At 57.3% G+C, this 25,876-nt stretch overlaps 1 protein-coding gene across 1 annotated transcript in view; it reads left to right on the top strand.

Moving 5' to 3' along the window:
• The window catches only part of RPTOR (regulatory associated protein of MTOR complex 1), a 342,816-nt gene that overhangs the window by 56,099 nt on the left and 260,841 nt on the right, over positions 1 to 25,876 (top strand). Inside the window, exon 2 of the mRNA XM_070060172.1 lies at positions 14,004 to 14,106. Within this exon, the coding sequence (XP_069916273.1) occupies positions 14,004 to 14,106 (103 nt within the window). The remainder of the gene's footprint in view (positions 1 to 14,003; positions 14,107 to 25,876) is intronic.

Raw genomic sequence — 25,876 nt, 5'->3', positions numbered from 1 at the left:
GAGTTCTTGGCTCCTGGTTTAGCCCCAGCTGCCATGGGAATGGACCAGTGGATAGAACGTCTCTGTGTCGTTTTGTGTTTCAAAGAAGTCTTTAAAAAGGTAAAAAAGAAATGGTGCCATTTCAGGTGGCATGTAGCAGCATGCTTTCAAAGGCGACGCTGAGGGCTGGGTCTTACTGGGCAGCAGGCTAAGCCCACGTCAGAGTGCCCGTTGGCGTTCCTGCGGTTCACTGTTTCAGCTTCCTGTTGGTGTATGAAGGAGGCAGTGGGCGATGGCGCGAGTACTTGGGTCTCTGCTACCCACACGGGAAATCCAAGTGGAGTTCCTGGCTGTTGGCTTTGGCTTGGCCCGCCCTGGCTGTTGAGGGCATTTGGGTGTGAACCAGTGATGGAGTTCTCTCCATGTCTCTATGTCTTCTCTCTCTGTTGCTCTGCCTTTGAAAGGCATCTTAAACAACAAGGACAGCGTTGGAACTGGTGCCTTAGCAGGGACGTGCGGCCGAGGGAAGAGTGGCGCTGGTGCAGAGCGGGCCCCGTGCTGCCCGGAGGTCAGTAGAGGGCAGGCTTGCTTGCCGCCCACCTCTGGATTCAGCTCTCAGGGTCGCTTTTCTCTTCCGGGATTTGCTCACTGTCCTTCCCTGCCATCCTCTCTATCTCTCCATCTCGTCCTTCTCCGTGTTTGTTCAGTTCCACCATGTTCATTATACAGTCAGCTAGGCGAAATGTGAAAATTCATTTCCTATTCCTGGTAAGTGCAGCAAGAACTGGATTATGTAACAGGGTAATATAGACAGAAACTGCTTCTGAATTTTGTTCATGTAACGGGTGATGTTCCCGCCGTTGTCAATTATCATAGCTCGTTAAAGTGAGCAAGTGTGTGTGTGTGGTTAGTAGGGAGGGCTGGGTGGGCTCAGCTCAGTGGGCTGGTGATTAGGAGGTGATGAGGCTGCGGTGGTGTCTCCGAGCACGCTCAGTCCCATGAGGCGCTGGGGGGTTATTCTCTGGCTGCCAGGGAGGTGCTGAGCAGGGACTGTGCCTGGGGAAAGGGCAGTACGTGGCCTCGTGGCTCTGCCCTCCGTGGGCAGCCTTCCCTGCGAGTGGGTGTGAAGCACACCTCCTGCAGGTTGCACTCAGTGTCTCGGGACAGTGTCCATGATGGTGGCACACCGCGGAGCAGACCAGGAGTGGTGTTTCCTCCTAGAGGAAAGAAAACCCAGGGGGTCCTGGGGCTCCTGTTGTTGTGGAGTCATCTTCATGCCATGGGTCGACCTCGCAGGGATGGCTGAGAGTGCGGGGAGCTTGGGGTGCTCATGGGGTGGGGTGGCTGGGCGTGCAGTCTGTGTATCTGTGGAGTGAATGGTTTGCGCACCTGGGCCTTCCTTGTATCACCTGGAAGCCAGTGTCGAGCAGTAGAATGTGTTTCTGCGTGGATTCCCGATGTGGCTGGGCCGGGCTTGTCCCCAGCAGTAACTGTATCAAGTCTGTGTTCTGAAAGGGCTTCCTGCAGCTGGGGACTGGTAGTGGCGCTCTGAGGACCTCTCACTTCCCTCACTTCCGGCGTTGCTTGCCTGCTGCCCTGTTCGCTCTGTCTCTCACATCTTTGGGTTGGTTTTGAGTCATTTGCAAGAAAGTAGTGCACATGAACACTCCTGCGGGTGTCCTTCCGCTGACTAGCCGTAGCACCAGCGTTTACGTGCACGGTGTCATCCGGCGCCTGTCTGTGCTCCACACCAGCGTTTACGTCCACAGGAGCACCTAACGCCCGTCTCTGGATCCCAGCTGCTCCAGTAACATCTTTGATGGCTTTCAAGTTTTTTCTCAACCCAAGATCTATTCATTGTCTTTGCCTGTGTCTCCTGGGTGTTTTTCTAAGTAGAGAGCATTTCTCGTGGTTCCGAAGAGGGGTCCAGCCTGGTTACGATGCAGAACGACCCACGTTTGGCTCTGTGGACTTGTCCGCTGGTTTCTCTATTCTCTGTGTCTCTTGTACGTGAGAAGCTGAAGCCAGATTTTGGTTATATTCAGGTTTGTGGCAAGAAAACCTTTTAAGTGTTACTGATTACTTCACATTGCACCAGGAAGTAGTCAGTTTTAACTTGGAAAAGAAGAATTTCCATCAGTCTAATTTTATGATTCTTCAGCGTCGGCCTGTCTGTTCACCCTTAGCTGATTGTCTAGGTATTGTAAACTAGGGTAGACATCTGGTTTCCTTTCCCGAACTGTTGAGGTGACTGAAGCCATTCCGATTCCCCAGCCTTCTCTCAGTGTGTCGCATTTTCTCTGAAGCCTTTGCCTCGTGACTGTACAAAGGCCTGGACGCCTTTCTTCAAACCTTTTTTTTTTTTTTAATATTAGAAGAGTAGATTTGATAGAGAAGTCTTTGAATTGGGCCCAAGAACATAACAGCTCCTAGCCATCCATGCCAATCTCTTTTTCTTTTTTAAAAGAGATTTTATTTTATTTATTTGAGAGGTAGAGTTGGGGGGGGGTGTCTTCCATCCGCTGGTTCACTCCCCAAATGGCCACAACAACTGAAGCTGAGCTGATCCGAAGCCAGGAGCTTCTTCCGGGTCTCCCACGTGGGTGCAGGGGCCCAAGCACTCGGGCCATCCTCTGCTTTCCCAGGTAAGAAGCAGAGAGCTGGGTCGGAAGTGGAGCAGCTGGGAATGCCGGAGCTGCAGGCACCAGCCCCCCAGGTAGACTTTCAGTTCCATGTTTAATGAGCTTTGCGAAGTAGCCTGTGGGATACCAGCCACAACATCTTGGAGCTGAGGCATGGCTGGCTTGTTCCCCGTGAGACAGAGGGCACCTTCCCTGCATGGTGTGCGGCCTTCCCTGGAACGCTCTCGCCTGCAGGTCTAGGCGGTTTTTGCCTGGCCTGGAGCCAGTGCCCGTGTGTCAGCCTCGCACTGCTGACCACTTCTTGTTTGGATGCGCTCTCCAGACTTGGGCATCACTTCTGCTTGCCGAGGTTCCCGAGCCTTGTCAGATGGGGTTGGTTCCAAGCCTGCATCTGGCCCCATGGCACTTGGGGCAGGTCTGTGTGCTTCCCTTGGGATCCCAGGGCCCATGGCCGTCTGATGCCACCACTGGCATTTAACGACGATCTTGGAAATGAACGTTCAGAGCCCTGCCTCTGGTGACACCGTTTCATGCTTCTGTCTGCAGTGTCGTAACATCCGCGTGTGCACGCCTCCTGAAGGGGCCGGCGTGGGTCCTCACGCTTCTCTGTGGTTTCACAGTGGGGAGAGTTTCTGAGTCAGTGTTGAGATTTCTGCCGGGCCACGTGTTCCGGATAAATGACTTTGTAAGGGTCATAAAATGTCCATCTCAGCTTTTGTCTCTGCCTCCGGAACATTGCGTTTCTTCTCGGTGTCTGTGGGAGCTTCTCCGAGGTTACTGTTCAGCCGGTCTTTCATAGCTGCCTCAATCCCAAACACTGGACTCCCTTCCCCTTCGTGTCCACAGGGGCCCAGGGTGCTGGGGCTCAGAGATGCCCCCAGCCGGCGAGGGAGCCCACCCTCCCCCCATGTCAGTGCTGAGTGACCCTTCATGTCCACAGGGGCCCGGGGTGCTGGGGCTCAGAGATGCCCCCAGCCAGCGAGGGAGCCCACCCTCCCCCCATGTCAGTGCTGAGTGACCCTGGGATGGAGAAGGGGCCTCCTGAGGAGGGGCCTCTGCTGGCAGCACCCCAGGGGCCGGCTTTGTTCCCGCTTGGAGCGATGTCTGGAGAGTGTCATTTTGAAATTGTTGTTGTTTTTTTTTTTTTTTTTTTTAAGGGAAATAACCTGTTTAAATATTGCGTTTTCAGGCTGTGGGTGCGTTCTTTATGCTCAGTTGATCGGGAGCAGATTTCTTTATTCATTATGTTTGTGGCTCCTTCAGGAGGCTTGGTTCTTGCTTGCTTGATTGGCAGACCCCAGCATGTTTGCGGGTCCCACTCACTGGTGAGGTTTTGCTTTGTTCACAAGAGGCAGGGGGGCGTGGTTGAAATGTGCCTTCTTCACTTTGTGCACTGCGTGCTTTTCCCCACTGTCTGAGCTCAGACCAGGATACAGAACGGGGGCAGCGAGAGGTGCAGGGATGTCAGGAGGAAACACGGGCCAGCGGGCGTAGAAAATGCTTCCCTGCCCAGCTCGTAAGCGTGGCGCTGAGGCCGGCTGAGGAGCAGCTGACAACACGCGTGTTCCCTGCGTCCTCTGCGTTCTGTGCTGCAGGCTGGATCGTGGCGCGGGCCTGCGTCGGCTTTCCTGGTGCTAATCCGCAAAGGATATTGGAGTGTGCTGTCACCTTTGTCCCCGGGACTTTGGAAGAAATTGAAATGTTAACCATTTGTTATTTCCTGTTTATAATCCTTTCCACCTTTGGCCCTGTTCTCTGGTTTTCTCTTGTATGGTTCCTTTGTTAAGATGAGGTTGGTTAAGCCTCCTTGCCTGAGGCGATGGCAGAAGAAGCCATTCGCAGCCACTCTAGCTAGGCGGACAGGGGAGAACGTGTCCGGAGGTCTCCAGGAGGACCCAGCAGGGATCCCTGGGAGTTATGGTGGACTCCAGGAGTTACTGTAGACCCCCGGGGGGCTTCTGTAGGCCCTGGAGTATGGTAAACTCCAAAGGAGGGGTCTGCAGATCCTAGAGGCACTGTGGCCCTGGGGAGCTCTTGGGGGGCTTCTGTGGGTCCTGGTTTCTCTGTAGACTGCAGGGACTTCTGAAGACCCCAGAGTTGCAGTGGACCCCAGGGGGCTTTGCAAGTGCTGAGCAACTGAGACGCCATCTGGATTTCTGTAGGCTTGTGCCGGGTATTGCCCTGCCTGGGGAACGGCAGGGACCTGGGCCTGTGGGATTCAGAAGGTGACTCCTGGCTGGGAGCACTTGGTGCAGGGACCTGATTCACATGGCCGGCCCTGCTGTCAGAGTCTGATCTCACAGTCCTTTCTGTCTTCTACTCTAGGAGGTGTAGGAGGGCTCAGAGCGTATGGGAACTGGAAAGACCAGGGCACTCCACCTGGCAGGTGCCTGCTGATTCCCTGGGAGGTGTTGTAACTGGGTTTGCGATGCGTAAGGCCTTTGATTTACCCGTGTCTTTATATCTGGTGCCCTCTCAGCACCTGCTGGTGCCTACTCTCTTTGAAAAAGCTTTTTTTCTTTTTCCTTGTCCCTTCCTGCTCTTGCCACCCCAGCTCAGGTCTCCTTAGGTCACTGTGGCAGCTTCTCTGAGATGCCCCTGCCCTCCCTGCCTTCCCAGGCACAGGCTGGGATGTTGCCAGCATCAGTTGTCTTCCGGCCCTGACAGCGTCTGCTGAAGCCCTTTCTGCCAGGCCCGTCGTGGTAGGGGGCCCGCCTCGCCCTCTGCCGTGGTGGGGCCTGAGCTGTGTCGGCCCCAGCAGGAGGCTGCCGTGGAAGCAAGCACAGAGCTGCACTCATGTCCAGAGATGTTCGTGCTGTGAAATGCGTGAGCTGTGTCTGCAGCCCGGGAGAGGGCTCCGCATGCGTGCGTGCTTCGGGATTGCGTTGTGAAGCCTTGCCATGGTCCACATTGGACAAGTTAGTCCTGATTGGGTGGTGCATGGTCCACATTGGATAAGTTAGTCCTGATTGGGTGGTGCAGCCCGATGGTGATGCTGGTTTTGTTAAAGATTTATTTATTTATTATTTGAGAGGCAGAGTTACAGAGAGGCAGAGGCAGAGAGAGAGAGAAGTCTTCCATCACTGGTTCACTCCCCAGATGGCTGCAATGGCTGGAGCTGCACCGATCCAAAGCCAGGAGCCAGGAGCTTCCTCTGGGTCTCCCACGTGGGTACAGGGACCCAAGGACTTGCACCATCTTCCACTGCTTTCCCAGGCCACAGCAGAGAGCTGGATCAGAAGTGGAGCAGCCGGGTCTTGAACTGGTGCCCGTATGGGATGCTGGCACTACAGGTGGCGTCTTTACCCAATAGGGCACAGTGCTGGCCCCCAGTGCTGATTTTAATTCCCCTCAAGAGTGGTTTACTGGGGCCCAGCACTCATCACACTGATGAAATCTCAGGGCAGTGCTGGCATCAGCCTTGGTTGTACTGGGAAGCCCCGTTCTGCTAGCAGTGGGCTTTACCGCGTGTCCTGACCTGGGCAGGAGCAGAGAAGTGCGCTGGAGGGAGCCCTTGTGCTCACATGCGTGAGTCTGGGCCAGCGTACCTCATTCCCAGGATGCCTGCTGCTCCCTAATGCCATTCCGTGAGCCAGTCTCGTGGGTTTTGCTAACCAGCAACTCACTTTTCATATCTTCTGAGTGTGATATGGAGGGTGTTTGTGGATAAACAGGATCCGAAGATAAGTTCATTTTGGTGCAAAAAAATTTTTGTCCTTTCACATTTTTCTTATACTATGCATTTCCACGGACTTTTTGAAGACCTCTTATATGCATAGATTTCAGAAGATTATTTTTGCATTAAAATAAACTTGTTAAATTTATTTTTTATTAGAGAGGGATGAACTTGAGAGTGCTCCTGCCTACTGGCTCCCTCCCCTGTGCCCACAGTGATAGGTTGGGCCAAGCCAAGGCCGGAGCCAAGAATTCAGGCGTGGCAAGAGCTATTACTGTTGCCTTCCAGGGTCTGCACTAGCAAGGAGCTGGAGTTGGGTGCCAAGACTGGGAAATGAACCCAGGTCTTACTGCTAGGCTAAATGTCTCCTTTCTAAATTTACCTTTTAATTCCAGCTTCCACAGACTTTTTGTAGTACTCTCGTACATACGTGCACACCATGAGAAAAAGTCGTTGACTGTTGTGGTAAAATCCTTTTTACAATCCACTCCCCACCCCTCTTACAGAACACACCTGTTATGGTAGAAAAGGGAAAGCACACACAGGAGGGCTGGGCACCGGGAGGAGCAAGGGAGCCCACCAGGGTCCCTGGGAGGGCACCGGGAGGAGCAGGGGAGCCCGCCGGGGTCCCTGGGAGGGGCACCGGGAGGAGCAGGGGAGCCCGCCGGGGTCCCTGGGAGGGGCACCGGGAGGAGCAGGGGAGCCCGCCGGGGTCCCTGGGAGGGCACCGGGAGGAACAGGGGAGCCCACCAGGGTCCCTGGGAGGGCACCGGGAGGAGCAGGGGAGCCCGCCGGGGTCCCTGGGGGGGCACCGGGAGGAGCAGGGGAGCCCGCCGGGGTCCCTGTGGGGACACCGGGAGGAGGGAGGAGCAGGGTGCCTGCTGGGGTCCCTGGGGCGGGGGCACTGGAGGAGCAGGGGAGCCCGCCGGGGTCCCTGGGAGGGCACCGGGAGGAGCAGGGGAGCCCGCCGGGGTCCCTGGGGCGGGGGCACTGGAGGAGCAGGGTGCCTGCCGGGGTCCCTGGGGCGGGCTGTGCTTGGTTCTATGGTACTCTGCGTGTCTGGAGTCATGTCAGGGTGCGGTTTTGTGTCCCCTCCTTTCCGTGGGATGTGTGAGCGGGTCTCAGGCCACTGCATGTTTGTTGGAGACACATCTTTGTCACAGCTCTCCTGGGGTGGAATCCACACCACAGAGCTCACCCTCTCACCGAGAGTTCACCAGCAGGGTTGTGCAGCCAGAGGCTGGCAGTGTGCTGCCGTGCCCCTTCAGACACCTGCCGTTCACTGTGCCCTTCCGCTTGGACCTTTGGCTTCGATAGAGTTAGATCTACCTCATTAGATTTATATAGTCGGGTTATTTTGAGTTAATTTGTAACTTCATATACATCTCTTCTGTCATCCCCTGTTTATCACATTTCACTTTTTAGGTGAGGAGACGGAATTGTTGGTTGAATTAAAGAATCTCCCCTGTAGGCGTTGCTAGGAGATGGCTCAGCCCTGCAGGTGTGCACTGGGCTGTACTCTTGTTCATTTTAGGAGCCCCAGCACAGAACTGTGGATCACAGAAGTGGCTGCTTGGCTACCAGTTGGTCCTCTGTAGACTTTTTTTTTTTTTTTTGACAGGCAGAGTTAGACAGTGAGAGAGAGAGAGAGAAAAAGGTCTTCCTTCTGTTGGTTCACTCCCCAAATGGCCGCTATGGCCTGTGCGCTGCGCCGATCCGAAGTCAGGTGCCAGGTGCTTCCTCCTGGTCTCCCATGCGAGTGCAGGGCCCAAGCACTTGGGCCACCCTCCACTGCACTCCCAGGCCACAGCAGAGAGCTGGACTGGAAGAGGAGCAACTGGGACAGAATCCGGTGCCCCGACAGGGACTAGAACGCTGGGTGCTGGTGCCGCAGGCGGAGGATTAGCCTAGTGAGCTGCGGCGCTGGCCCCTCTGTAGACTTTTGCAAAGAAAAACATTTCTTTAGTTAGTTTAAAACAGATATGATCTCTGTAATAGTTAAAGTAAGCTATAATATTAGCTTTTCCTCAGGGCTCTGTGATGTTGGTTTCTTGTGTTGTAGGGGAGACTTGGTGACACGAGAGCCACTGTACACATGTTTGAGAGGGAGCAGTGGACGAGGCTTCCCACAGTTGATGGAGAAAATTTATTTCTTGGGGCCGGCGCTGTAGTGCAGCAGGTAACATTGGCGCCTACATTGCTGGCATCCCATATGGGCACCGGTTCAAGACCCAACTGCTCCACTTCTAATCCAGTTCCCTCCTGAGTAACGGGCTGGGAAAGCAGTGGAAGGTGACCCAAGTGTCTGGGCCCTTGCACCCATGTGGGAGACCCTGATGCAGATCCAGGCTCCTGGCTTCGAGCCCGTCTGTGGCCGTTGCAGCCATCTGAGGGGTGAACCCGAAGATAGAAGACCCTCTCACTCTCTCTGTCTCTCCTCCTCTCTGTGTAACTCTTTCAAATAAAGAAAGAAATCTTAAACAAAAATTTTTTTTTAAGAAAAGAAAGAGAATTTACCTCTTGTCTTTCCTTTGTATTAGGTGGTTTTCCTAAGAAGGAGATTTTTAAAAGGAGTGAAATATAGACTGAATTTGGCAAACAAAACCAAAACCAAGCATTTAACCCTGACTTAGACCTGGCTCTGGGTAGCCACCCGAGCTTGCAAGTTGAAGACTATCCTGTGATCTCCATTCCCGCTGGAACCAGCACAGGTTGTGAAAGTAGGGACGCTCCCAGGCCCACACAGCTGTGGCTGTGCCCCCCTCTGACGTCTGCGACGCGCTGCCTGCCAGCTCGTGTTTACTTCCCCGCAGCCGTCTCTGGGACGGGAACTGCTTTTCCTTTCCTTGAGCCTTGATCGCCCCTCCCCGCTCGGAGCTGGATCTGCCCTCTTCGGGTGTGTTCCGGTTTCTGGCTCTCTCTGAATTATGCATTTGCAAGCTTTGGCTCTGCCAGAGTGTTTGCTCCATGCTCTGAATCCTAATGAGCACCCCTGGGGCTTGGGTGGCTCTGCCGTGAGACGGACCAGGGCCCGTGAATGTTGTGCCAGGGATGGCAACCCAGGCCTGCTTTCTGTGTGTTGTCCACAGCGTTTCTCCGTGGACGCTGGGAGGTGATCTCACTCCGCGTGCGGGGCGGAGCGAGTGGGGATTGGCAGTGAAGGCGTACCCTCCCTCCGTTCTGCTCGCTGCCTCAGATGTCCCTCATGCCAGCCGTGAAGTGAGCTTCAAGCTCGCGTGTCTCTAACAAGTGTGACTTCATCCTTAGGAAAACCCCAGTGGAGAACTCCTTTGTGATTTGGCTTGAGGTCCTTGAGTGGTGCCAGGTGCTGGTGTCCTTTCCTGGCGTGTGTGGTCTTTGAGTAGGGTGGATGCTCTGGCCTAAGCCCTACATGTAATTTTGGAATCCAGAAAAGCTCAGAACACTACACTGAGAGGCTTCCGCAGCTCACTGGCGGCAAACTTGGTGTGGGCTGGGGTGAGGTGTAGTGGAAGTCGGGGGTCCTGAATACTGGTGCTGCTGCAGACCCTCCCGGGTGTGATGCAGATGTCCTGCTGTCCTTTTGTAGATCTGCGAGGTTCCAAATCTGAAACACAGCTGGCGCCTGCGGAGGGGAGGGAAACTGCCCAGGCTGTTGTAACACAGTCCGGCCCCCGCCCGATGGCCCAGCCTCTCCCACTCGGAATCCCAAGTGGTGTTGGCACCCTGGAGTCGGGGCACAGGATCCCGGGGAGCCTTTCCAAGGTGCTTCTGGGACACGAAAGCGAACCCTCCTGGGTCCAAGCTTGAGAACCTGGCAAGTCTGGCGGCTAAGAGCTCCCTCCCACCCTCAGTTTTAGGGTGAGATGGACTCATGGCAGGGTGCAGGGTCACAGGTTGTTGGTGGCTCCCGAAGCTTCTGAAATCCTCTTCAGATTCAGTCACCGCGGGCGCATCCCACTGTCTTCTGGAGTTAAAAGAGAAAAAATGTTTCAAAGTCCAAATGGAGGCCGGCGCCGCGGCTCACTAGGCTAATCCTCCGCCTAGCGGCGCCGGCACACCGGGTTCTAGTCCCGGTCGGGGCACCGGATTCTGTCCCGGTTGCCCCTCTTCCAGGCCAGCCCTCTGCTGTGGCCAGGGAGTGCAGTGGAGGATGGCCCAGGTGCTTGGGCCCTGCACCCTATGGGAGACCAGGAAAAGCACCTGGCTCCTGGCTCCTGCCACCGGATCGGTGCGGTGCGCCGGCCGCAGCGCGCCGGCCACGGCGGCCATTGGAGGGTGAACCAATGGCAAAGGAAGACCTTTCTCTCTGTCTCTCTCTCTCACTGTTCACTCTGCCTGTCAAAAAAAAAAAAAAAAAAGTCCAAATGGTTCCTTTTATATTATCATGCACTTTTGACACATTAAATTTGATAGCCCATATGCGTTTTTAAAAATTCTATATCTGTGTTATTAAAAAGCATTAATCTAGACTTTTTAGAATGAAGTTGCCGTGGAAATGAAAATAAAACACCACAAGGCTCTAGCTGAGAACTGGAGATTCTGTCAGCGTGGTTAACATTTGCAGAGTTCAGGGCAGACTTGATGGGCTTAAGATATTTACTGATAACCCCTTTGCCCAATTTTGGGATTAAATTGGTAGCTAGCTGTTAGCCCACGTGTGTTTTTGCAGGATGGCACACATGTCAGAGTGTCCTGGAGTTTTCTTAGATGGGACACAGGCTGTGGGGTTAGGTGTACCTGGTCTCCACTGTCTTCATTTGCATAGCATAGCTGACCCCCCATTTCCCTCTGGGCCACGCCCTCCTGTCACTCACAGAGTAGCACAGGTGAGAAGGGGTGAGGGGTTCCTTGTTCCTGGAGGCTCTCCAGCCAGCTTATGGGACGAAGGGATTGTTGGCTTTCCATTAGTGCTCTGAGCACCTTGGATGTCTTCAGAGCCATGCTTTATGATAACTCAGAACTTACTCTACTGAGCATTACTGTAAATTTGTTAGCCACGGTTGTAGAGGTAGAGGGAATGTAATTTGTCTGGAATGATGGCCAAGGTGGAAGAAATAGGGATAAAGTCAGAGTTGCCAGACACCGATACGGAGGCAGGAGGCGGGGTGCCTTCCCCAGGGCCTGCCAGTCCGAGGGAGCTGGGCCCGGTTGCTGCCCCTCTGCTGCCTGGCTCCCTGAGTGCGCACAGGGCCTCTCTCCCTGGGTGCCTCGGTGAGGTGGGGACCCCCACTCAGTGTGTGGCCTGTTAGTGGAGGGTGAAAGAACCGTGCGCTCCAGCCACAGGGTGCAGTGCCCACCATGGAGGCTGCTATCCATTGGAAGTGCAGGGCAAAGCCCAGCACCTGCAGGCGGTTTCCTGGGGGTAAGAGGAGGCAGAGGATGAGCCAGGGGTAGCCTAGAAAACTCTCTGCCCGTTTCTCTTGGTACATGGGGGTTGGGACTCCAGGGCAGCAGCTGCAGAGCGTGGCGGAGGAGCAGCGTGGGCCGGCCCTGGGGGCACCCCACATGGTTCTCCTGTGGGCTTTGTGCGAGGAGCGTGCCATCAGTAAGGGATGCTGTGTCTGCAGGCTAAGGACGCAGTGAGAGCCAGCTGGGCCTGGTGAAGCAGGCGGGAAGCCGAGAGCACGGGAAACACCCAACCCTGAGTGTGTGGTGTGGTCTCCGGGGCACACGCGCCTGCGATAAAGCTCACTTCACAGACACACCGCAGCTACTAACAGAGTAGGAAAGTTACGGAGTGCTGTAGCGAAGCCACGTCACCCCTGTGTTGCAGTCTGGCCCCACTCTGCGTGCAATGCCGAGATGACGCAGCGCCTGTGGCGACATGGAGTCGGGGGACGGTGCTTGGCCGTAGGCCGGCTGCTCGGTGGCTGCTTAGTGGGCAGCATGGACACTCTGGGCAAAGGGACAGCTTACCTGGGCGGGTGCGAGATACCATCAGAACACAGAACCGTGACAATGTAAAGTTTGGATTTTCCATTTCTGTTTTTGACTGAAGTTGACAGTGTCTGAGCCCATGGAGAGCCAAGCTGGCCGTGCGGGGCCGGGGCTGCTGCCGTTTGCCCAGAGAGGACCTGACCCGGGCAGATGGTTTTCTCCAGGGAAGCGTGCCCCCCCCACCCCCGGTAGCCGTGGTGACTGGCAAAGCCGGCATTTTCTCCAGGAAACAGCCTGGCGCTTGCTGCAGGGCTTGGGCGGTGCCTCGCTGAGGCCTTACTGTCTACACTGGGAGCTGTGGGGCGGCTGCCTCTGTCGGTCCCCGCGGCCACGGGGAGCCCAGAGTGCTCTTGTCAGTGGCCTGCCTCAAGGGCTGCGTTTGCTGTAAAGTGCTGGGTCAGCCGTGTGGGCCACTTAATACCGTAGCCTTCTGCTCGCGGGTGGATTTTCAGTCCTTGCTCCTGACCGGGAAAGGGGACATTTGTCTCTCCCGGTACCCAGGACAGGAGGCTGTACTCCTTAGTTGTCTTGGAGGCAGGGGTGAATAGTGTTGGGAGAGGAAGGACTCGCCCTTTTTTCTTTTTTAAAAGATTTATCTATTTATTTGAAAGAGTCACAGAGAAACAGGAGGGGCTGAGGTCATGCTGAGTGTCCTGTAGGTCGGGGGTGGCTGAGGGCGGGACTGCCGAGGAGTGGGAGCTGGGCTTGCCCTGGTGCAGAGCAGGGCAGCGGCTGTGGGGCTGGCCTCCAGCAGGGGGCGCGCTGCGTGTTGAAGCTTGGTTCTGCTGCAGCTGGGAGCCCAGCTGGGGGAAGGGTTCTGTGGCCGTGTGCCTGCGTGCGTGTGTGTGAGTGTGCAGGTGCACTGGGAGGGCACTGCAGCCCAGCTGGGGGAGGGGCGCTTGGGAGTGATGTGGACCCCTTGAGGAGACATTCGGGGGGACGAGAGAAGACAAAGTGGCATGTGGGGCTAGGGCGCAGGAGCAGGGTGCCGGAGGAGCCTCTGAGTGGGCTCCTGGTTTGAAACGACACCTGCAGCTCCTGTTCCCCGGGGTGTTTGCTCCCTAGCGCCTAAAAGGAGTGGGTGCACCTAGCAGTCACGCACTGAATGCTTGCTGAACAAGTGAACAAGCAAATGGTGACTCCGAGGCTGTTCTGGCTTGAGCAGTCGTTAAGGGAGGTGTAGCAGGCAAGGGCCTGAGGAGGGAGTCGTTCCAGGCAGCAGAGAACGAACCAGATGGCAACACCAGAGGAAGGTGTTATTTGCAATGTGCAGTGTGGACACGATCTTTAACATGTGAAGAGTGCGTGGAAATTAGCCAGGAAAAACCCAGTACACATATGCGGTATCGTTATGAGCGGACGGTTCACAGGTGAGCATTTCACCAGCGTTGCTGACACGTGAGAACACACACTAAACCAACCCAGGACACTGTTTCTCATCACGAGAACCGGAAGAAGGATCAACTGGTGGGAGTGTAAGCTTGGAACGGGATTCAGTGGGACGTATCGGACCCTGAAAATGTTTGTCTTCTGATTAAAGATTTCTGTTTCTGGAGGTTATTGTAGCAAAGTAGCTCCTGCCCTCCGGTCCCACCCCCATCCCTTTCCTTCAACGAAGGAAGTCATTCGCTCAGTAGCCTTGGGTGGCGCAGGTGACGGGCGTGCAGGTGTGGTGCAGGGGCAGGGTGCTGGGAAGGGGTGGACTGTTTTGGAGACACTGTAAAAACTGGAAAAATGCACCTCTGAGCGCCTCATTGAAATCGGTGTTTTACCTGTTGTGCTTCCAGATGAAGACGGTCAGCGTGGCCTTAGTCTTGTGCCTGAATGTCGGTGTGGACCCTCCAGACGTGGTGAAGACCACGCCCTGTGCGCGCCTAGAATGCTGGATTGGTGAGTTCTGCCCTTCCTGCCAGGAGACAGGGGCTCCAGCAGGTCTGGGTCTGGCAGCCTGCACGCCGCTGTCCTGCCCAGGGGCCTGTGCTGGCTTGGAGTAGAAGCTGGGGTCTGATTTCTTTTTGGAGTTATGTGACCTCCAAGTAATTTTAGATGCACTCACGTATGAATTCTGGAAGTGTTTCAGGAATATTAATAAATATTAATAAAATCATGTTTATTGACTTAATGTGATTTCCCTCTATGATTTTTAAAGGTACTTTCTCCTTTGTTCTTTTCATTTTATTTGGAACTCTGGTGGGGAGGGAGGGAGGAGGGGAGAGGGAGATTCGATCTTCTGTTTGCCGCTTCATCCGCAGATGCCCACAGCTGCCAGAACCCCGTCTGGCGGAGAAGCTGGCACTCAGGCAGGCGCCCTGCCCCGAGGTGCAGCACCGGAGCACTGTCGGGGCTGTCAGCCGTGCCAGTGCCTGCCCCCAGTCTCTCTGTTCCGTTTGTCCTGGACCTGGCACATAAAGGTGATCCCAACACTTAGGGAGCTGGAATAGCTGATATTTGCCTGCAGATGTATTTATAGGAGGAGAATTGAGCCATCTCCAGGGGAGGTTACACGGTGCATCATCCTCTCAACAGCCGATGTTTGCCAAGTGCTTGCAGTGTGCTGGCTCCTGTTGGAGGCCTGGTCTGTCTTTTGACTCATTCAGTCTTTCAGCGACCCCGTGAGGCAGGCCCCCTCTTAATCTCTGTTTCAGAGCTGAGAGAGGCGAGGCAGAGAGCGGAGTTCGCACACAGGTGTCCTGCGGGTAGGCAGAGAGCGGAGTTCGCACACAGGTGTCCTGCGGGTAGGCAGAGAGCGGAGTTCGCACACAGGTGTCCTGCGGGTAGGCGCAGCGCTGAGGTTTGCAGTCCAAGTCTGGAGAATGAATTCGTCTTTTTTTTTAAATCTTGCTAAAACTTACAGAACATAAAATATTATTCCAGACATTTTATTTTTTAAGAAGATGTATTTATTTGGGGCTGACCCTGTGGCATAGTCAGTAAAGCCACTGCCTGCAGCGCCGGCATCCCCTATAGACGCCTATTCGAGTCCTGGCTGTCCTGCTTCTGATCCAGCCATGGCCTGGGAAAACAGCAGAAGATGGCCCAAGTCCTTGGGCCCCTGTACCCACACAGGAGACCTGGAAGAGGCTCCTGGCTCCTGGCTTTGATCAGCTTGGCTCTGGCCATTGGTGCCATTTGGGAAGTGAACCAGCGGATGGAAGAGTTCTTTGCCTCTGCCTCTGCCTCTCTGTAATTCTGCCTTTCAAATAATTGTGCCTTATTTGAAAGGCAGAGTTACAAAGAGAGATGGAGAGAGAGAGAGAGAGAGAGAGAGAGCGCGCTTCTTCTATCCACTGATTCACTCCACAGATGGCCGCAATGCCTGGGGCTGGACCAGACTGAAGCCTGGAACTAGGAGCTTCATCTGGGTCTCCCACAAGGGTGCAGGGGCCCAGGTATTCGGGTCACCTTCCGCTGCCTTCCTGGGAGCATTAGCAGGGAGCTGGATCAGAAGCGGAAAAACTAGGATTAAAACCAGTGTGCATATGGGATGCTGGCACTGCAGGCGGTGGCTTAACCCCCTGTGCCACAGTGTTGGCCCCATAGTCTGGACATTAAAAAAAAAAGTAGGTTTTTTTTTTATCTACTTAAGCGGTAGAGTCACACACACACACACACACACACACACACACACGGTGGGGGGGGGCTGATCTTCTACCCATTGGTCCACTTCCCTGATGACTGTACCAGCTGTGCAGGCCTCTGTCCAGGCTTCATTCTCACTCACAGACCGGGCAGTGCACTGCCCTGGTTTACACAGGACAGATTATGTGCCGGCATCCAACCGCTGGACAAGGAAGGGCGCCTGGCCAGAGTGGTGATGCGATGTCGGTGACGGCACAGCACACTCACTGTTGTCTTCCGGGAGGCCAGCAGAGTGCTAGTGCTCGTCTCTGTAAGGGCTGCAGTGTGAAGCTCGCTTCTTCAGGCCCAGCGTGTGCTTCTTGGGTCACAGGCAGGCTGCTGGGAACCTCACTGGATCTGCAAAGCTGACTGTAGAGGGCTTCATGGCATGAAGATGCCCCGCCCGGCCTGGCTTCTGCGGACGCTGGTCCACAGCGGGTGTGAGGTGTAGTTCACTGAGATACCAGTCTGCATCAGGTCCTCCGATTGTAGGCATTACCCACGTCTCCTGAGCACCCTCATGGCTGTGCCTGGATCTGGGTTTGGTTGGACCATCGACAGCACACCCTGGCCAGCCTGCTCAGAGAACCAGTGCCCTTGTGTGTTTGGAGTGGGTGCAGCATGCCATGGTCTCCTGGGGCCGCTGTCCACCTGCTCACCTGTCCCGCGGCGTGGCGCCCTGCCCTTGCACTTCCACTGCTGGTGCTGCGTGCCGGGCTCCCAGAGGAGCGGCCTTGTCTGTGGCCCTGGTCGGCCCCGGTCCAGGCCCTGCAGGAGATGGGGTTGCAGTGTTTGCACCTGCCCGGCCGTGGCTGACCTCAGCCTGGCGTCAGTCAGAATTCTGTGCTCCGGACGTTTTCTGTCCCAGCCATCCCAGCCATCCCAGCCATCCCAGCCTAGGCCTTCTCTGGCTTCGGCTCCAGGAGAGACCTGCAGGGACAGGTGGGGCTCGCCGCTCTCCCTCTCCTGTGCTGCCAAGGGGAGCGCCCCCCCCCCCCCCTCGTGGTTTCTCGCAGACACCCAGTGAGTTTCCTTTACGCTGGAACCCTGGCTCCCAAAGTGGGCTCTGAGCTCTCAGCGCCGTTTTAGCTGCTTTCTCGTATCTTCCCGGGGTGGAGGCAGTGCTGTGTGTCTGCTGGGTCTTGTCTCGGGGAACTCCGTTTGCTTGGCTGCCCTGCAGTCTTGGCTCTGCCGAGCACAAGAGAAATTGTCGCCACAACACTCTCAGTCATGTCCCGTCAGCTTTCTAGGTCCTAAGCAGAAGCCCCACACACCCCCACCTTTCAAAACAGATTTATTTATTTATTTGAAAGGCATATAGAGAGCAAGAGCGAGATTGATCTTGCATCCTGCTGATTCACTTCCCAGATGGCTGCAACAGCCGGGGCTGGTCTAGGGTCAACCAGGAGCCTGGAGCTCCCTCCTGGCCTCCCAGACGGGCGTCGGGCCCCAGCACTTGGCCTGTCATCTGCTGTCTCCTTGGTGTGTTAGCAGGGAGCTGGGTCACAAGGAAGCTGAGTAGCTGGGATTCGAACCGGCACAAGCGGCAGCTTAACCTGCTGTGCCACAAACCAAGTCCCGTCTCCCCCCACTCCTCTTATTTCTTTAACAAAATTTACAGATTATTCTAATCTGAGTTGAAGCAAGGAGTTATTTTTCCTGTTTTATTTGCCTGCCTCGCGCTTTGGGGGTATCTTAGGACGGCCGTCTTTCTCACCGCTTCCTGTCCCCAGCTTAGGCCCTTTGTCCTCCATGTCCGGTGACAGAAGCCGCTTTCCACGGCCGGTTTTGTTAGACTTGCTCTTGGCTCGCTGCTCTCCCTGGTGACCGTGCTGTTGGAATTGACTTCTTATTAGGCACTGCCGACCGTTTCCACTTCATTTATTGCTTGTCACAGCTGAGTTTAATCAATTGTTTTCTGTTTTCTCCCTCTTTAACTACTCTAACGTTAGGTTTTTTTAGAATGAGGCTTCCTACCTAGAATCCTGTGTGTGCTCCTGGGGCCACTGGGTCCTCGGGGATGTGTGTACGGTGTCACCAACGTGCCGATCCCGGGCCTACGAGCCTCAGTCTTATTAGAGTCTCAAGGGCTCTTTCACCCCCACCCTCACTGCTCCCCCACCCCCACAGAAGCCGCCTGCACGTTTCTCAGGAAGCACGCGGCGTGAATGTGAATAGAGAGGGCTTGTGTGTGCGGATTCAGCAAATGAGGAGCCCTGTGTTGCAGTTCTTAAAATTTTCTACCATTTGGGAATGTAACCGTTTGTGATAATTTCACACGGGCATTGAGTTCAGCGGGCGTGTGCTGCTTCTACACTGAAAGGCCGCTTGGATGCTGAGAAAACCTGTCTGTGCCGGTGGCTGTGGCAATGCGTTTTAAGACAGAGAATCGGCTGGCGCCGCGGCTCACTAGGCTAATCCTCCGCCTGCGGTGCCGGCACACCGGGTTCTAGTCCCGGTCGGGGCACCGGATTCTGTCCTGGTTGCTCCTCTTCCAGGCCAGCCCTCTGCTGTGGCCCGGGAGTGCAGTGGAGGATGGCCCAGGTGCTTGGGCCCTGCACCCCATGGGAGACCAGGAGAAGCACCTGGCTCCTGCCATCAGATCAGCGCGGTGCGCAGGCCGCAGCGCACTGGCCGCAGCGGCCATTGGAGGGTGAACCAATGGCAAAGGAAGACCTTTCTCTCTGTCTCTCTCTCTCTCTCTGTCCACTCTGCCTGTCAAAAAAAAAAAAAAAAAAAAAAAAAGACGGAATCCTGGGGTGGTTGTCTGGCCTAGTGGGTAAGACAGGACTCCAGGCCCTGCATCTCATATCCGTGGGTTCCGTCCCCAGCTCTCTCTGCGTCTCCACTTCCTGCTAACGTTGTCTCAGGAGGCAGCGGTGAGAGCTTAAGTGACTGGACTCCTGCCACTCGTGTGGGACAATTCCCAACTGCCAGCTCCTGGCTTCAGCCCTCCCCACTCCCCCAGGTCATTGGGGGCTTTCTGGGAGTGAACCAGCTGTCTCTCAAATGAATTTATAAAAACGTTACAAAGAGAAAAAGGGAATCCTAATTTGATTCAGCAAATTTGGAGTGGCGTCCAGCAGCCCATGTTTTATTTTTTATTTTGAAAAAAGTTTCAGAAGATGCAAGTACAGAATTAAGCAGTGTTTCTGACTCGCTGAGAGCTGTGGTTGCTGTCGCCAGCGAAGCCTTGCTGTGTGCTTCCTGCACGTGGGACTTTCTCTCCCAGGACCCCAAAGCAGGCGACAGTGTGGGGAGGTCCGGGCACCCCTCACTGCTGTGCACGCCTCGGCCTGTGCTCTGCTTTGCTCATTGTCCCAGGGGCGTCCTTTGTAGCACGGGGAGCTGGGCCCGGGCCGCGCGGCCGCGATGCCTGTCTCACCGGACCTGGAGCGGCCCCCGGCTCGCCGCTGCGGAGACTGCGGGCTGTTTGTCAGACGTCGCCAGGGCGTCCTGTGGTTCAGTTGAGGTTGTGCCTCCTCGCAGGAACATCACAGAGGAGAGCTGCTGTCTCCCCGTGGCGTCATCGCAGGCAGCGCGTGGCTTTGATTTATCCCATTAAGGGCCTGCAGCTCTTTCTTGTGCTAGATGAAGTGGGCGCTGCCAGACTTCCTGTGAAGTTCGCTCTGTAGTGCCGCGCGCTCGGGCAGGCTCGCTCCGAGACCGGCAGGATTGCTTCCCCTCAGTCCAGCTGACTCCTGCGAGCGTGCTCTCCTGGCTACTCCGTGGATCCTAACCCAGCATCACCATTTGGTGCTGAGCCCTCCTGCCTCCAGGGGGTGGGCGGCGTCCGCTGTGGCGGCTGTGGCCGCTTCTCTCGCTTCCGTGCTTCTCAGAGCTCTTGTCTCCTTCCTGTCTTACCTGGTTCCTCTGTCCCACCTGAGAACCAGCCGTCTCTCCGAGGAGCCCAGTTCCTTTGTGGGATGTGGCTTTGGAACTGGGGTGTGGGAGCCTGGGATTTCTGTTGCAGCTGCTGTGTTGCTGCCCTCCCTGGGCCGAGCGAGGGGTGCCTGTGTGCGGTGTGTGCGCGCGCTGCTCCGTGTACATGCGCTGTCTCTGGTGTTTGTGTGTCCATATTAAAAACCCTGTGTTACACTCGTGCCCCTGTTACAGCCCAGCAGGGCTCTCCCCCCTTTAAGCCCCTCTTCTGACACTGAGAACCTGGTCCCTGCTGAATTTGCTGGTTCAGCGACGACTCCTGTATGAGCCCACTCTGACTTTGTCCTGCACCACCTCGCCACGGCGCCTGCCTTCCTCAAGCCGGGTCCGGTGCCCTGCCGGAGCACGCCTCTGCATGTGCACCTTTCCCTCTTCCTGGCGCCGGCTGTGAGCCCAGTGCCTGTGCCTCCCCTGCCAACGCAGTTCCCTTCACGCTGGAGTAGATCTGACCCTGCCCCTGCCCCTCCTGTGGCTGCAGGATTGTTCACCGGGGGTTTTAGCCGTGCTCAGGCCTTAGGCTCGGGCAGCTCCCGTGATGAGATGCACACGTTATCTCTTGTTTCCGTAGGGCACCGGTCCCAGGACCGTCCACGCACACCGAGATTCACAGACGCTGGGGTCCCTGTATAATGGCACCTGCCGCGCCGCAGCCCCTCCACCCGGCTGTCCGGGCTGTTGGTCGCGCTGATAAAGCACTCGAGACCGACCGTGGAGATCCCTTTCTCACAGTCCTGGGGACTGGGCAGCCCGGCATCGCGGTGTTGACAGGTTCGGGCCTGGCTTCGCTTTCCAAGAGGCTGTCCTCACGTGGTGGAGGGGACAGAGGGCCCTGCCGGGTCCCCTCAGCCCTTTGCTAAGGTCCTGAGCCATCCCTGAGGGCCCCGTGCTTGTGACTTGATCAGCTCACCCCTCATGCTGTCACCTGGGGTGACAGTCCAACGTGGGCATTTTGGGGGGTATGTTCAGAACTAGCCCAAACCCGGGACCTCGCCCACTGCACTCTAAGCTCACTGTACACTGAGATACCGAGCAGAGGAGCTTGGGCCTCCTGAGTTTGTGCATGGCCGCCTGGAGGAGAGGTGCAGCACACATGCCACACGCGTGGCCTGCCCTGCCACGCCCTCACCTGTGTCTGCCTGTGGGCAGCTGCTCTGTCCGAGCTGAGAGCCTCTGGTAGCTGTCTGCTATGTGCCAGCTAAACACCCAGAGTGTCGGGCAGCGTGGGGCCCTCCCTGGGCTGTGCTTGAGGCTGGGAGTGTGGCGCGGGGGGGGGGGAGATGGTCTTGCTGGGTTGAAACTGAGTGGATGGGGGGTGTTGTCAGGAAGTGTAAGAATGCGTGGACCCCCACTCTGCTGCTGGGCGCCCACTGGGAGAGCACTCCTGGGGCCCAGCGTAAGGGCGTTGCTCTCAGCTGACCAGCACGGAGGGCCTCTCGTGGAGTGAGTGCCCCAGGGTGGAGGCCGTTCCTGCTAACCGTGGCTGCCGGGCTGTGAGTTGTCCGTGGGGAGGAGTGCCGTGCCTGTCCACCACAGCTGCGTGGAAGGAGCAGAAGTGGGCGTTGAGAGCTTTCTGGTCTGTACCTGTTTGCCCACCCCGCCCACTCCTCAGCTGATAGGAAGCTCCGTCATTTCCTGGCCGAGCCACTTGCCTGTCTTGGGGAGGCAGGGAGAGGCTGTTTTGTTTTATGACCCGACATTTAATGCTACAATAACAACCCCCAAACGCTGCGCTGAGAGCTGCCTTGGGGCTCCTGGTTTTGAAAGCCACGAGAATGCAGATGAGCGGGGTGCAGAGCTGGGGAAGTGGGCGGTGGCTGACTGGGCTGTGTCAGGAGGGGTCAGAGTGCCGGGATTCCGTTCCCCTAGGGAGCTGTTCGGGAGGTGTGTGGCTTTGTTTTCCTCTCATTCCTCAGGGAGCAGCATTTCCCACCTCCCCTCCTGTGCACCCAGGCCGACGACTCTGCATAGCTCCCGAGTGCGCGGGGCTCCTGGTCAGTCGAGGTGGCCAACAACTGCTGCAAATGGGAGGCTGACCTTTAAGCCCAGTGCTGCCTGAGATCCGCAGCCCTGCTCCTGGGTCCTCAGTAGCACTGGTAGCTGAGCCTTGCACAGTGGACGAGAGCAGAGACCAGCGGGGCTCGACCCTGAGCAGCCTAGGAGTCCTCAGGGTGCTGTAGGCAGAGGCCAGGGTGAGCCCAGGGCCCAGCTCTGGGGTGTGGTGGGGTGTCGGTGGGCTGGTCACTGTCACATTCTGGGCATGGTGGAAGTGTTGTGGGCACCAGCTAGCCTGGGTCGGTCGCTGTCATACGCCCTGGCTCAGCTCAGTGCCTGCAGGGACCTCTGCCCTTGGAGGCTTGGGGTTTGACGCCCTGTGTTCTCTGTCTGGTTAAGGTCGTGTCTCCCCTCGGGAGCATGGCATGTCTGCCGCCTGCTCCCCTCTGCTTCCCCGGGACTTGTGTGTGAACCTCGAGGCTTACCTTCTAAACAGGGCATCTTGTCCTCCCCTCCCAGCTGTTGAAAATCTCTCCAGCTGCCTGATTTTGTGCGATGCAGTAGCAGACTGGCTTTGCAGCTATGTGGGGAGGCTGGCTTGGGGGTGGTCGAGCCCGTGGAGCCATGGCCGTGGGCCGAGGGCCTCTGACACCACGGGCCTGTGGCCCTGCCTTCAGTTTGTTGAGCTCAGTGAGATGACGTGCCTGTCACTGCATACGCTGCTAATTATAGGGTGCAGAGAGAGAGACATGATACCATGGTTAGCAAAACAGAGTTATTAAAAACTGTTCCTAATTTCAAAGTAGCCCTTTTAGTTATGTATCTTTTCCATCAGAAACCAGGTATACAACGTGACACAGCTAATTAGTGGCAGAGTCCTTGAGAGAGAGAGAGAGAGAGAGAGAGAGAGAGAGAGAGGGAGAGGGAGAGGGAGGGAGGTTTGTGCTGGATTGAGTCGTGAGTTCTCAGTTTACAGATAATCTATCAAGTGTCTACTGAATACGGAGTGCAGAGTACAAAGAACATCAGAGCCGTGTGCTCTGTGTGGCTTTCAAGTGTCAGAGGTTCACTGGAGTGCAGGACACTCACAGGAAAATGTGCGTCATCCCAGCATGCATTTGGGCAGATTTCCCCCAACTGAGCATAGCCATGAGACTGAGGCGGAGCAGCTGTGCGAGCACGGGGCCAGGGGCCCAGTCTACGCCCTCAGGCCCCCACTTTCCCATGATCCAGCAGGTCCAGCAGGCTTCTGAAGGGAGGAGAAAGGGGTTCCAGTGGCCCTGCTCCTCACCTTATCAGGCCCATTGGACAGATGTGGACGCCCAGCTGGGCGGTAGGAGGGTCTCAGTGGAGTCACAAAGACCTTGGACAGACCCGAAGTAGACAGAGGAGGTGGGTGGATGGGGCCATCAGGAGGTGTATATGTGAGGAAGACGGGCAGGGAAGTCACAGCAAAGCACCTCCCCCCCCCCCCCCCCAGGGTGGCTGAGTACCAGTCACGTTGGCACCCTCTGTGACCTTGCCAAGTCCTCGGCCTCTCTCCAGGGGTGTGCGATGGGTTGGGGCCCTCTCTCCAGGGGTGTGTGATGGGTTGGGGCCCTCTCTCCAGGGTGTGTGATGGGTTGGGGCCCTCTCTCCAGGGGTGTGTGATGGGTTGGGGCCCTCTCTCTGGGGGTATGTGGTGGGTTGGGGCCCTCTCTCCGGGTGTGTGATGGGCTGGGGCCCTCTCTCCGGGGTGTGATGGGTTGGGGCCCTCTCTCCAGGGTGTGCGATGGGTTGGGGCCCTCTCTCCGGGGTGTGTGATGGGTTGGGGTCCTCTCTCCGGGGTGTGATGGGTTGGGGCCCTCTCTCCGGGTGTGTGATGGGTTGGGGCCCTCTCTCCGGGGGTATGTGGTGGGTTGGGGCCCTCTCTCCGGGTGTGTGATGGGTTGGGGCCCTCTCTCCGGGGTGTGATGGGTTGGGGCCCTCTCTCCGGGGTGTGATGGGTTGGGGCCCTCTCTCCGGGTGTGTGATGGGTTGGGGCCCTCTCTCCAGGGTGTGCGATGGGTTGGGGCCCTCTCTCCGGGGTGTGTGATGGGTTGGGGTCCTCTCTCCGGGGTGTGATGGGTTGGGGCCCTCTCTCCGGGTGTGTGATGGGTTGGGGCCCTCTGTCCGGGGGTATGTGGTGGGTTGGGGCCCTCTCTCCGGGTGTGTGATGGGTTGGGGTCCTCTCTCCGGGGTGTGATGGGTTGGGGCCCTCTCTCCGGGGTGTGATGGGTTGGGGCCCTCTCTCCGGGGTGTGATGGGTTGGGGCCCTCTCTCCAGGGTGTGCGATGGGTTGGGGCCCTCTCTCCAGGGTGTGTGATGGGTTGGGGTCCTCTCTCCGGGGTGTGATGGGTTGGGGCCCTCTCTCCGGGGTGTGATGGGTTGGGGCCCTCTCTCCGGGGTGTGATGGGTTGGGGCCCTCTCTCCGGGGTGTGATGGGTTGGGGCCCTCTCTCCGGGGTGTGATGGGTTGGGGCCCTCTCTCCGGGGTGTGATGGGTTGGGGCCCTCTCTCCAGGGTGTGCGATGGGTTGGGGCCCTCTCTCCGGGTGTGTGATGGGTTGGGGCCCTCTCTCCGGGGGTATGTGGTGGGTTGGGGCCCTCTCTCCGGGTGTGTGATGGGTTGGGGTCCTCTCTCCGGGGTGTGATGGGTTGGGGCCCTCTCTCCGGGGTGTGATGGGTTGGGGCCCTCTCTCCGGGGTGTGATGGGTTGGGGCCCTCTCTCCAGGGTGTGCGATGGGTTGGGGCCCTCTCTCCAGGGTGTGTGATGGGTTGGGGTCCTCTCTCCGGGGTGTGATGGGTTGGGGCCCTCTCTCCGGGGTGTGATGGGTTGGGGCCCTCTCTCCGGGGTGTGATGGGTTGGGGCCCTCTCTCCGGGGTGTGATGGGTTGGGGCCCTCTCTCCGGGGTGTGATGGGTTGGGGCCCTCTCTCCGGGGTGTGATGGGTTGGGGCCCTCTCTCCAGGGTGTGCGATGGGTTGGGGCCCTCTCTCCGGGGTGTGTGATGGGTTGGGGTCCTCTCTCCGGGGTGTGATGGGTTGGGGCCCTCTCTCCGGGTGTGTGATGGGTTGGGGCCCTCTCTCCAGGGTGTGCGATGGGTTGGGGCCCTCTCTCCGGGGTGTGTGATGGGTTGGGGTCCTCTCTCCGGGGTGTGATGGGTTGGGGCCCTCTCTCCGGGTGTGTGATGGGTTGGGGCCCTCTCTCCGGGGGTATGTGGTGGGTTGGGGCCCTCTCTCCGGGTGTGTGATGGGTTGGGGCCCTCTCTCCGGGGTGTGATGGGTTGGGGCCCTCTCTCCGGGTGTGTGATGGGTTGGGGCCCTCTCTCCGGGGTGTGATGGGTTGGGGTCCTCTCTCCGGGGTGTGATGGGTTGGGGTCCTCTCTCCGGGGGTATGTGGTGGGTTGGGGCCCTCTCTCCAGGGGTGTGTGATGGGTTGGGGCCCTCTCTCCGGGGTGTGATGGGTTGGGGCCCTCTCTCCGGGTGTGTGATGGGTTGGGGCCCTCTCTCCGGGGTGTGATGGGTTGGGGCCCTCTCTCCGGGGTGTGATGGGTTGGGGCCCTCTCTCCGGGGTGTGATGGGTTGGGGCCCTCTCTCCAGGGTGTGCGATGGGTTGGGGCCCTCTCTCCAGGGTGTGCGATGGGTTGGGGCCCTCTCTCCAGGGTGTGTGATGGGTTGGGGTCCTCTCTCCGGGGTGTGATGGGTTGGGGCCCTCTCTCCGGGGTGTGATGGGTTGGGGCCCTCTCTCCGGGGTGTGATGGGTTGGGGCCCTCTCTCCAGGGGTGTGTGATGGGTTGGGGCCCTCTCTCCGGGGTGTGTGATGGGTTGGGGCCCTCTCTCCGGGGTGTGCGATGGGTTGGGGCCCTCTCTCCGGGGTGTGATGGGTTGGGGTCCTCTCTCCGGGGTGTGATGGGTTGGGGCCCTCTCTCCGGGGTGTGATGGGTTGGGGCCCTCTCTCCGGGGTGTGATGGGTTGGGGCCCTCTCTCCAGGGGTGTGTGATGGGTTGGGGCCCTCTCTCCGGGGTGTGTGATGGGTTGGGGCCTTCTCTCCGGGGTGTGATGGGTTGGGGTCCTCTCTCCGGGGTGTGATG

The sequence above is a fragment of the Oryctolagus cuniculus genome, chromosome 17 (assembly GCF_964237555.1).
Source record: "Oryctolagus cuniculus chromosome 17, mOryCun1.1, whole genome shotgun sequence".
In the NCBI taxonomy this organism is placed as follows: Eukaryota; Metazoa; Chordata; class Mammalia; order Lagomorpha; family Leporidae; genus Oryctolagus; species Oryctolagus cuniculus.
Note: the sequence above shows the minus strand (reverse complement) of the source record. Positions and strands in the feature narration are given on the sequence as shown.